The 12,225-nt window shown below is 34.9% G+C and overlaps 3 protein-coding genes and 1 long non-coding RNA gene across 5 annotated transcripts in view; all 4 read right to left on the minus strand.

Annotated features, from left to right (window-relative positions):
- Nucleotides 1-370: 370 nt before the first annotated feature.
- Nucleotides 371-2,174, minus strand: LOC140062031 (uncharacterized). Its single transcript, XM_072108073.1, has 2 exons — nucleotides 1,583-2,174; nucleotides 371-828 (listed from the first exon to the last, which is right to left on the minus strand). The coding sequence occupies exons 1-2, from the start codon at nucleotides 2,112-2,114 to the stop codon at nucleotides 371-373; spliced, it is 990 nt and encodes a 329-aa protein (XP_071964174.1). The 5' UTR covers nucleotides 2,115-2,174.
- A 4,999-nt stretch (nucleotides 2,175-7,173) lies between these two features.
- Nucleotides 7,174-8,799, minus strand: LOC140062688 (BTB/POZ domain-containing protein KCTD6-like). Its single transcript, XM_072108992.1, has one exon. The coding sequence runs from the start codon at nucleotides 8,643-8,645 to the stop codon at nucleotides 8,034-8,036; it is 612 nt and encodes a 203-aa protein (XP_071965093.1). The 5' UTR covers nucleotides 8,646-8,799; the 3' UTR covers nucleotides 7,174-8,033.
- An 820-nt stretch (nucleotides 8,800-9,619) lies between these two features.
- Nucleotides 9,620-10,390, minus strand: LOC140062032 (BTB/POZ domain-containing protein KCTD6-like). The gene is made up of 2 exons (XM_072108074.1): nucleotides 10,042-10,390; nucleotides 9,620-9,630 (listed from the first exon to the last, which is right to left on the minus strand). The coding sequence occupies exons 1-2, from the start codon at nucleotides 10,388-10,390 to the stop codon at nucleotides 9,620-9,622; spliced, it is 360 nt and encodes a 119-aa protein (XP_071964175.1).
- Nucleotides 10,391-11,498: 1,108 nt separating this feature from the next.
- The window catches only part of LOC140063237 (uncharacterized), a 32,010-nt gene continuing 31,283 nt past the window's right edge, over nucleotides 11,499-12,225 (minus strand). For both annotated transcript variants that reach the window (XR_011847595.1, XR_011847594.1), the window contains 2 exons: nucleotides 11,765-12,032; nucleotides 11,499-11,662 (listed from right to left, as the gene is read on the minus strand). This is a non-coding gene — a long non-coding RNA (uncharacterized lncRNA). The remainder of the gene's footprint in view (nucleotides 11,663-11,764; nucleotides 12,033-12,225) is intronic.

A 12,225-nucleotide genomic window follows, 5' to 3' on the forward strand; every position in this document is an offset into this window, starting at 1 on the left:
ATGTCTTAAAGGAAAAATGAAATTATTATTTTTCAAAAGACGACTAGTTCCATGCCCTTCCAAACCTCATGTAGACGCCCCTTGTTATTTCATGGAAGGATAATCGTAAATATAATAATGTTCATTTTACAGATTTCTTTTTCCGAAAATCTGTTCTCAAATGGATCCGAAATCAACAACACAAACACTCTAAATGAGATACTAAGTTTTAAAACTTAGCCGATACCGTAATAATATTGTACATCATAAGTGTCACAGTCTCTTGTAAAAGTTCAACAAGGGTATTTCGAGTCTGTTGCAAATGTAGGCCTAAATCCTAGTTGAGTTATTTCCTTAAACAAAGTCATATGATTTGTTGGGACACTTATGGTTATTTTTGGAATAAAATCGGTTGTCGTAAATCGCCTTCGTAGAGATGGTAATGATTGAATATGTTTGCCACACTGGTAGATATATTCCACGAGGATGAACTTCCTGTGCGTACCTCTATGAAATCCAAGTATTTTCCTGTCTTTTTATTTTCAACTAATTGGATAAGGTCTTCTAGTTGGTAGAAATCTGCTTCAGATGATAAAATATCCCACTCTTTAAATCCCTCAGGTAGAATAAGTTTTGATCTTCGTAGGAAATTCAAAACATGTCGGAATGCAGGCCCATCTCCGTCAATAATGTAGCGATTACACTGATCAACTTTAGAAGGAAGACGACCACTGAACATAGCACCCAGCATAGAATCTGGATAACGAATTATTAATGTTGATCGACTTGTGGTGTAAAAACAACCACCAACGTTTAGCTCCAAAACTTCATCAACCTTTGAATCCATGTCTGCAAACTAACTTGAAAATCAGAATATAAACTAAAAGGACAATGGTTATATTATGGTTAGATTCGAACAATTTCCTTCAATCACTATAAAGCCGATTTTCCACTAGGCTAATATGTTCGCGCCAATCGGATGCGTCAGCTTATACGCATGCGTAGAGAAGGATTTTAAATATGAAAACATGAATCAGACTTTGAACTATGATTAAGGAAAAGAACGGACATAATGTTGATACAGTCCCTCGTGAACAGACACTTAATATGACTGATTTTACAAATCTTATTTATCTAATGATCAAGCACTTTTGTAAGAGATAGACTAGGGTAGGCCTATCGATGTCTGCTTCGTTTGGTTTGCTGTGTCAAAGACATGAACATTGGTCGAATCAATTTTTTTAAACAAATGTGCTGTATACTTATTTTTGCAAATAAATGTTTGAAGACTACGGGCTTAATTGAGAATTGTCAATGAATGTTTAAGATGCATGTATACAACATTAGCTCAACCCTAATGGTAAAGTTAGGGATATCATGAATGGAACATTGATTTTCCGTTTATGTTTTTGTTATTGTTATAATAACAGTTAATCGGTGATTTACTATAGAAGACATTCTCTTGCAAATGTCCACCTAGCATGGCGACTTGCAAAGGATGTTGATATCAATGTAAACCCTAGTTGAGTTATCTCCTTAAAAAGTTGCAAACGATTTAATGAAAAGTGTTCGGGAAGTTTCAATCCATACTCAGCGTGCTTACAATAACCATTATAAACCATCTCCGGCTCATAACAGCTTTCTCGCTGCTTAGACATCAATCCAGATTTTACACATGGCATCTTGTCGATTAGGTTAGGTGAGGCAAACAACCACCAAAAGCCGGCTACTGTAGGTGGTACAAATATTTGTTGAGTTTTAGGATAACCACTTTTACACGAGCCCACAAATTCTACTTCTATGAAGTCAAAACATTTGCCCGTCATTCTTTTATCAATGAGTTGAATCAGCTCCGGAATTTGGTAAAAATCTGCTTCAGCTGATAAAATATCCCAATCCTTAAATCCATTGGGTAGAATAAGTTTGGATCTTCGTAGGAAATTCAAAACGTGTCGGAATATAGGCCCATCTCCGTCAATAATGTAGCGGTTACACTGATCGACTTTAGAAGGAAGACGACCACTAAACATAGCACCCAGCATAGAATCTGGATAACGAGTTAAGGTTGATCGACTTGTGGTGTAAAAACAACCACCAACATTTAGCACCAACACGTCGTCTACATGCGAATCCATGTTTCAAATTATCTGCCACAACAAAAACTGCAAAATTATGTCCAGGTTAGATTTTATGGCTCAAACCATTATGACACGTACGTGTAGTGTTTATTTATGGCTAGGAATTACGGTTTGAAAAACGATATCATCGAAAGCAGCTCCATATCAGGCTCCAGGGGCGCAGCCAAGAAAAAGGCTTTGCTAGTTTTAGATAGCTTTGTTTGTTAAGTTTCTTTTACCAGGAGGCATTCATATCTTTTTAGCCAAACCTAGGAATGGAGCGGGTTTATGGTTTACCTTGCACAATATCATATCTTTAACGTTTACATTAATTATTTTAGCAATATCGACTTCCTCAATTTGGCGGAGGTAAATAATATACAACAGTTAAGTTGATTATCAAATATAATTCACCCTCCTGGTCCCCCGCCATAAAGAACACAGTACCGAACAATTTATTCTTTCTTCGAAAGACAAAATAGATCCTGTTTACAATATTTCTCTTCTTATTCCGGAGAACAATCCAACTGTACTCTACAAAATAATGGCTTCGTTCTTCACCATCAATTCAAGTACAAAATCTCCTTACAATTCTGGGTTATTACGGTATCCCCACCCGTTCCAATTTGCCAGCCTTTTCCACCTCACAATTTGACTATCATTTTCTATCCTGGTCGTTTCTCGTTCCCATCTCTAATGTTCAGTTAATTCCTGGCATTCACGATATTGTGCGATCCATATTTCTAGCTTATAATTCATTATGTAATATTTATACACCAAAAGATGTGGTGAATAATAGTATGAGAAGGTAGAGTTAGGTACTTTTCGTGTCTGTATTATGCTAGTTTGTTTTGAAATATAATTGTATACTTATTATTAATTCGCTTTTTAGATAGTGTTAAGTATACTTTCAATTCACATATTTTAACATGATCGAAAAATGTATAAATTTGCGCTACACACTATGTGTTGTTCAGCCCCATGTCAACAGACAATAACAGCGTACCATTCTATCTTATTTATTTAACACAATGATTAACTTAACACAAGTGGTTAAACATTATGACAAGCCTGAATGTGATTTTCAGCAAAGCGATGTCTCGGGGGTTGAAGTTAGAAACCTGAAATAGCCTACACAGGTTTTTCACTAAACCACCATAAGCGGAGCCTCAATCTGCGATTCTCCGCCGTATCTCTATACTTTCTGTGTGTCTAATTTGTATACTACAAAATACATTGAGACTATAGGCTTTAACAGTCAATCTTTATTGAATTGTTTTACAACTACCAAATGAAAAAAGCAGCAAAATACATACACAGTTAATTTAGTAATATTGTAATAATAATAATAATTGTTCTTTTAGGTTAGGACTGGACTTGGAACAACAATATTTTAACTTTCTCGAATTTGCTCCTACAAAATTATGCGAATATCCACCTGTTAACATTTAACCCATTTTTGCGGACTGGCTTATTGGAATTGTCTCTTTAAAAGCCTTAGGGAAAATGGCAATCAATATTAGGCATAAGAAATGGTGCCACAAAATCAAAACGATACATTGATCAACTAAACAAATCTTGACAACTTGCGTTACTAAAGAAATTTGAACAATTAGTAGCACGTTATTTACACATTATATAGTGGGCGCAGTGGTCTCTCTGGTAAATGTCCATCTATCTATCCTTCGAACCTAAGCAAGCAGTTTCCAATGTAAATCCTAGTTGAATTATTTCCTTTAACAGTGTCAGATGATCAGGTGCGTCCGGATGGGAAACTGTCACTCGATTTTTCTCCCGTTGATAATCTTGGAGTTTTGAAATTCCCAGTTTTAATGATGGTAGTTTACAGAATATGTTTGGCAGATTGCTAGATACATACAATGAGGATGTTACCTTGTCTACCTGTATAAAGTCTAAACATTTACTTATCTTTATGTTGTCCTTACGAATGTGTTCTTTCGCATTTCCAATCAGTGGAACCAGTCCTGGAAGTTTGAAGAAATCCGCTTCACTGAATAAAATATCCCATTCTTTAAATCCCTCAGGAAGAATGAGTTTTGACCGTCGTAGGAAATTCAAGATGTGTCGAAATGTAGGTCCATCTCCGTCAATAATGTAGCGGTTACACTGATCAACTTTAAAAGGAAGACGACCACTGAACATAGCACCAAGCATAGAATATGGATAACGAGTTAAGGTTGATCGACTTGTGGTGTAAAAACACCCACCAACATTTAGCTCCAAAACATCGCTCTTGTTTGCCTGTTGTTCAATTAATCTGACAAGATCTGGTAGTTGGTAGAAATCTGCTTCAGCTGATAAAACATCCCACTCTTTAAATCCTTCAGGTAGAATTAGCTTTGATCTTCGTAGAAAATTTAAAATGTGTCTGAATGTAGGCCCATCTCCGTCAATAATGTAGCGGTTACACTGATCGACTTTAGAAGGAGGAAGATCACCACTGAACATTAAACCCAGCATAGAATCTGGATAACGAGTTAATGTTGATCGACCAACATTTAACTCTACAATATCGTCTTTGTGTGAAGCCATTGTCAAATTAGGCCTACTCGCTCCAATATAATAATGATCTATAAAACGGCAGAATATTCAGGTTAGATTTGTACCACTCCAGCCATTGGTTAGACATGTATTATTTAATGTAAAAACAAATAATACTGTAATGCCCATGCGCACATTGATAGGCAGCCCAATCAGATATTGGGATACAGTGACGTATCAAGGCATTTTGAAAAGGCAATGGGAGTCTTATAATATTCGGAGTTAACAGCACATATTACATATAATGACTAAAAAAAATAACAAAAAAACGAGCCAGCCGGCCACTATATGAATATAAATTATATTTAAACTTTGAGAGATGCTTTAACACATCAATATGTTTTATCTTTTTTTCATTTTACATTTAACATCAACTTGTAAACGTTGATACTATCTCTTCTTTATACATTTACGAAATTATTTTAAATTCAATTTCCACTTATATTAAACCAAGTTCTGCTATTTTAAAATCAAAATAGCGCCCTTAACATACCTCGCTAGTTTTAAAAATTGACGGTAGTACATTATTCAGAGGCCGCCTGGATACACAACGACTAGGCCTTGCTTTTGGTGGCCTCTCTAGCACAACTACGCGCGCGGCGGACAAACTTCGGACATGTGGCATGGTCCTCGTGCGTGTACGCAACAATTGAATCGAAATTTTAGTAGAATTTGAATTGATATTTCTAATAAATGTCTGAAGATTTGCTGTTAAACATTACAATACAGTGGTCAAGTTTTTTTAGGTAGGCCTAGGTTAACTAGCCTAGGTCTAGGCCTACTGTAGGCCTACTACTAGGCTAGTTAGATAGTAGTAGGCCTACTAGGCCTAGTTAGTAATAGGCTAGGCCTAGCTAGTAGGCCTAAGCCTAGTTTTAGAGAGGAGGTCCTACCTAGCTAGCTAGCATCTAGAGGGCCAAAATAAGCTAGGCATACTTATATTCTTGGCCTAGGCTACTACTACACTATAGTATATAACAGCTAGCCTCTACGCAATGAACATAGTACTAGGCCTAGTAGGCCTACGTCACTCAGCTGCAGTTTTGATATATTATAGGTCCTTACACACGTCACGCCCGTCAACTGTTGTTTATTATGTAGGCCTAGCTAAAGTTAAAACACTGTAGTTATGTATTAAAAAAATATATATTTGATTGAGGCATCATTATGAATCATTGGAAGATATTGGAAATTTGAAGGAACTGGTGTTAAAATTATTATTGTTTTTAACTAGGCCTAGGCCTACATTGAATAGCGGTAGCAATAGTAGCAGCAGCAATAGTAGTAGACGACGGCCTGGGCTAGCCTAGTAGACGACGGCCTGGGCTAGCCTAGATAAACAAATATTAGATAAATAAAACAGATATTAGAATCAGAATTATTGGGCAACTTTAAGGAGTTTCGTATATAATTATTAATACGGTATATGCCCTGGCATACTGGCTAATTTGGTTCTGAAATGGTCCAATTTCTTTACCATAGTCATTTTTGACTGAATGATGCCCGATTGATTGATAAATATTATAATATTTAAAATAATAACATTTATTATTAGATGGAATGACAATTGAGGCTATGATGAAACATTAAAGGAAATAATTCCAACTGAAGGATCGGAATGAAGGGAATCCTCTTACGATCCAGGGTATGGAAAGTTATATCTACAGTGAGTAACATTTTACTTATACCCCTTTCACACCTGCAAGAAGTAACAACTTGTAACCAGTGCCTAGTGTGATAGAACATTTTGTGGAAAATCTTTATTTTTTACTGCGCACGTGTGTATTGCCATGAATGATTTTAAAAGCAATGAGTCATACGTCCCTAGACCTCTTCCCTTCCCAGGGCCTATAAAACACTAAATATCGGAAGCATGTTATCCGCTATGTTATATTTTTATTCAATCGTCTGTAGTATTAATTTGTAATCAACCAATAAAAGACCCCCATTTTGTAATAAAGTCACTCTCTTTCTTACTTAGTTGGATTTTTTTTGGGTATAAAGACTACAATGTAACTTATCTCAAAGTTGATCATAGAAATTTTATACAACTAGATCAACACAATAACACGATTAAAAAAACAAGCCACTATGGAGAGAGACCACCAAATACCACTGCATCAATAAAAGATCAATAAATTATGTTCAAAACTTTTGGTTTATTTAAAACCTTTTTTATGTAACAATATCACTTTCAGCTTCATAATTTATTAACTAATCTAAAAAATCTCGAACGCACATCCTCAGTTACAACTATAATTAATGTTTTTATATTTCTAATAGAACCACATGTGCTCTAAATGGCAGGTTTAGATTAACAGAGAGTCCATCTGACTATATTTACATTTAATGAGTCGTTTTGATTATATTTCGTAACGGTCTTCCTAATCATCATCACAGTCATCATCACAACAAAATTCGTGTTTTATTTTGTAAATTCCAAAAAATAATTGAGTCGGGCAAGATGAATATATAAATATTACTGTATCAAATCATTAATAAAAAGATCAACAAATTATGTCTACAACGTTGGTGAGATGTCGTACAACACCTTTTTATTCAGTAATGACACTTATTTCCTCTGCAGCATAATGTAGGCCTAAGTCTACCTTTAGAATTACAAAAAATGTGCGCAAAAGTTACAACTGCAGTATAATGATTTTATATTTCTATTAGCGAGAGCGGCTAACTCCACGCCCAGGGCTTTTAAATACAGTTTAAAACCCAGTACAATTGCAGTCATTTTGATACCATGCATATGGATGCGTACGTGGAATAGTAAAAATGTGTATAACAAACATTTAGACACAAAACACTGCAGCCTGTTGTGCCCCTGCGGATCCACTACTGTGCGGTGAAACTAAATTACATAAAACTAGGCTACTCGTAATTGTTTGGCATTACATTTTCCATACACAATTCCAAAATAATAATGAACCAAAAAAAAAAAACAAACAAACGAGTCAATGAATTCGCAAATTAAAGTCAGTTAACCAGCTCATGAAAATGATTTCTAAAAAAAAATGTTTTCAAATAATATATATTTTTCTTGGGCGTGGACAGACAGCAACAACACTATTGTGTTACTAATATTAGTAAAGTTGAAACATTGATAAAAATAACATACGTCAAAACAAAATAAACAGTAACAAACATATTTTTGCAAGTGATACTGGAGCCCATGTGTACACTTCTGGCTCGTGTGCACTTTCGTAAACTTTTTAAAGAAAATTGTATACTTGTAATGTTCGAGATTAAAGCAAGTCGTATAATGTTTCTTCAATATATACCATAGACAAAGGTAGCTCCGTAATCTACAGTAGTAGTAGACTGTCAACCTCCCTGACAAAATTGACGATACTTGCGTTACTAATTTTAAAAATAACAGTCTCTTGTAAATGTCCATCCTTCGTTCGAGCAGAAGCATGTGGTTTCCAATGTAAATCCTAGTTGAGTTATTTTCTTTAACATGGGCATAGGATTTGTTAAGGCAAATGCCTCAAAGTTCACTTCAAACTCGGGAAGTTCCTTTGGCTTTTCATCCCACAATGTATGATAATTATACGCCTGTTTCAGTGATGGTAATTTACAGAATATGTTTTCAAGACTGGTAACTATATGCCAATGCCTGTCAAATTTGTGTATCTGTATAAAGTCTAAACCTTTACCTTTCTTTCCTTTATTTTCAACTAATTGGATAAGGTCTTCTAGTTGGTAGAAATCTGCTTCAGCCGATAGAATATCCCATTCTTTAAATCCATCGGGTAGAATAAGTTTTGATCTTCGCAGGAAATTCAAGATGTGTCGGAATGTAGGCCCATCTCCGTCAATAATGTAGCGGTTACACTGATCAACTTTAGAAGGAAGACGACCACTGAACATAGCACCCAGCATAGAATCTGGATAACGAGTTAATGTTGATCGACTTGTAGTGTAAAAACAACCACCTACGTTTAGCTCCAAAACATCGTCTCCTTTCAAATTCATGTCTGCAAAGGTGATTTTGTAATACAAAATAAAGTTTAGATACAGAATTGTTATAGGCAACAGCTACGAATTATTGAAAGCTTGGCTATAGGGCCTACTTCGTTTTAATAATGATTTTAAAAGCAATGAATCATACGTCCCTATTCTAGACCTCTTCCCTTCCCAGGGCCTATAAAACACTAAATAGCGGAAGCATGTTATCCACCATTTATGTTTTTATTCAATCATCTGTGTACTAATTTATAATCAACCAATAAAAGACTCCTATTTTACAATAACGTCACTCTCTCTTAGTACAGTAATCAGTTTTAATAATACTCTAGTATTTCAAATGACCTACTTTCTGATTAATAATGGATTGATCTAAATGACTTACCAACCAATCATTTGATGATTTGATTTGAGTTTTCTAGTTCCATTCTGGTAATGATATCCGAGTTTTCTAGATCTAGAAAACTCAGATATATCTGAGATCTGAGTTTTCTGGACACCCGGATTTTTTTAGCATAAAGACTACCGTACGTTACATATTATATCCATCGCCTCTGTGTTGCGTTGACACATCATATAGATTTTATACAACTAGAACAACACAATAACACGACTAAAAAACAAGCCACTATGAATATGGACCACCAAATACCACTGCATCAAATCAATAAAAAGATCAACAAGTTATGTTTATATTTTGGTTTATTAAGAAACCTTTGTTATGTAACAATATCACTTTCAGCTTCGCACAGTATAATTTATCAACTAATTTAATTTGTAAGCTAAAATCTCGAACACGCATCAACGTTACAACTTGTATAATTAATGCTTTTATATTTCTAATTGATATTTCAATAGCTCAAGTATAGTTTTAAAAATTTCTAGTACACCAATTGTGGTCATTTTGACATTCCATTATAATGGTTGCGAACAATTGTATAACAAACGTATACAAACTCTTTATTTGTAATAAATTAAAATGATCAATATGCTCCTGTGAAAGTGTCAAACATTCAATTTAAACACAATAACAATCTGTAATTGGGAGATCGACAAAAAGTCAGTAAATCCGCAAATTTGTCAATTTTCAAAAATGTATAGTCTTCTTGTGCACGTTGGGCAGGAGAGTACTGTATAATGTCGGCAACATTGATAAAAATAACATTACATGGCGTTATATAACTCGGTCATGGCTCATAAGTCTATTGTAAATGTCCTATATTTTTCTATATCTTCTAATTGAGTTATTTCCATAAAGTGTTACAGATGATTTTGGATGTGATATTTGGGAAATTTGTTTCAAACTGGGAACCACCTCTTTTCAATTCCAGAAAACGTGATATCGATGGTAATTTATCGACTGTGTTTTGTAGAATAGATATAGGCCTACGCCACTGGCTCTTACTAGTTCTCTCCCTTTCTTCATCACGACGAATTTGTTCTCTTGCTTTTTCAATAAGCCGGATAAGATCTTCTATCTGGTAAAAATCTGCTTCAATCGATAAAATATCCCACTCTTTAAATCCGTCAGGAAGAATAAGTTTTGATCTTCGCAGAAAATTCAAAACGTGTCGGAATGTAGGCCCATCTCCGTCAATAATGTAGCGGTTACACTGATCAACTTTAGAAGGAAGACGACCACTGAACATAGCACCCAGCATAGAATCTGGATAACGAGTTAAGGTTGATCGATTTGTGGAGTAAAAACAACCACCAACATTTAGCTCCAAAACATCGTCTTCATGTAAATCCATATCTATAATCTACGACTTACAAAGAGCACTAGATCTTCTTCCTTCCAGTAGTTTATTTGTTTGTAGTCATTTGTGACAATTTGTGCTCCAAATGTTTTAAGCAAATTGATTGAATTAGGATAAATATGATATTATATAACTGAGAATACGTTGTTGACATTCAGCACGTTGTTGACATACCGCTATCTCGATCACACCATCAATAGTAAAGTTTATCTTATGTATTCAATATCAATAAGATACCTGAAATATAATAACCGGATTGGATGAGATGAACGGTCGTGTAAACACAAGTTTATCTAGGTTGGTGTACCAGTCGATTCTCATATTAGTATCAGTTGTTGTGACATGGCATGAATTTACGTAAGGTTACTATATACGGGCGTGCATGCCGCATGTGAGTATTTAGTTTATATACAACCAGTCTTAGAGCTAAAATTAAAAATAAAAGAAAGATAAAATGTATTCCCCTGGATCTGTGACTAATCCCGCAAAATGATTTTTTTTCGTACATAGGTTGAGGACCCTATGTGAAAGATAGCCGAAATATAACTAAACCTAACTCTAAATAATCTCTCTCTCACTATAAAGTAAAAGAAGTAGCTCATGGGAGTCGAACCCCATACACAGACGGCTCGACAGAAAGCATTTGCATTAGCAAATTGTAGTTAGCTCAACTCTTACGTCAAACTTTATGGATATGACTATGTTCATCTAAACCTGCCCTTTTAACATTGAAATACGCATAGGTATGTCCTGGACATTACTTTTCGTACATAAGTTAGGGACCCCTCGTAAAAACGTCACAAAATAAACATGAATATTCATTAGTCCAATAACTAGGCCTCTACTCATCTACTTTTAATGAGTTGCTTCGATTTTATTCCGTAGTGGTCATCATCATCATCATCATCATCATCATCATCATCATCATCTAATCGTCTTTTATTTGTAAATTTTAAAAAATGATTCAGGCTAGATGAAATAAATGTATACATATTCCAGTTTAATTCAGGTTTCGTATCATAATATTTACATTTCAAAAATTTAACCAAAATTTGTATAAAATGATTTATTATTTGATTTAAACCCCCCCCCCCCCCCACCCACACGCCTACAGAAACAATAAACGGTTGTTTTTCATTCATAGTTTGTGTACCGAAATGACCAAAACAGATCTTCCGGTTTTTTCACACAACCTTTCGCTAATGTAACACGTTCTTGCTGCCCTTGATTGTTCACCATTCTGTAAAGTTTCCTATCATGTGCATACTGAAAAGAAAACAGTTTTTATTTAGAAGTTTGCAATGTTACAGGTCAAAGTAGTACTACAAATAAAAATACACATGCTATTAAACAATGAGATATACCTACTTCTTTTGATTGTTCTTCATTCAGATTGTTATAATGTTCAACCATTAGGCCTACTAATAATCTCGGATCCAATTTTTGATTCCATATCACCGTACTTGACAAAAACAAAAGTTAGAAGTGACCGCTCGTCGACGCATCACGCGTTTTTTTTTCCTTTTTCGGTCATGGCCTTTCAAACTTGCCGTGAATAACATTCTTCCACTCGTCCAACAAAGCGTTACAATCGACACTGGGATTTCCAAATGTTCTCTCAGTCTGTATATTTAATCTGCAAGAAGGAAACAAAAATCTTACTACCATGCAAAGTACTGGATTGTACAACTTTGTAGTACCGTAACTGTAGGAGGAAACTCCCTTAAATGAAGAAAAGCTCGACATGAAGGAAAAGCTTGAAATGAAGGAAAAGCTTGAAATGAAGGAAAAGCTTGAAATGAAGGAAAAGCTTGAAATGAAGGAAAAGC

The sequence above is a fragment of the Antedon mediterranea genome, chromosome 11 (genome assembly GCF_964355755.1).
Source record: "Antedon mediterranea chromosome 11, ecAntMedi1.1, whole genome shotgun sequence".
NCBI lineage: Eukaryota > Metazoa > Echinodermata > Crinoidea > Comatulida > Antedonidae > Antedon > Antedon mediterranea.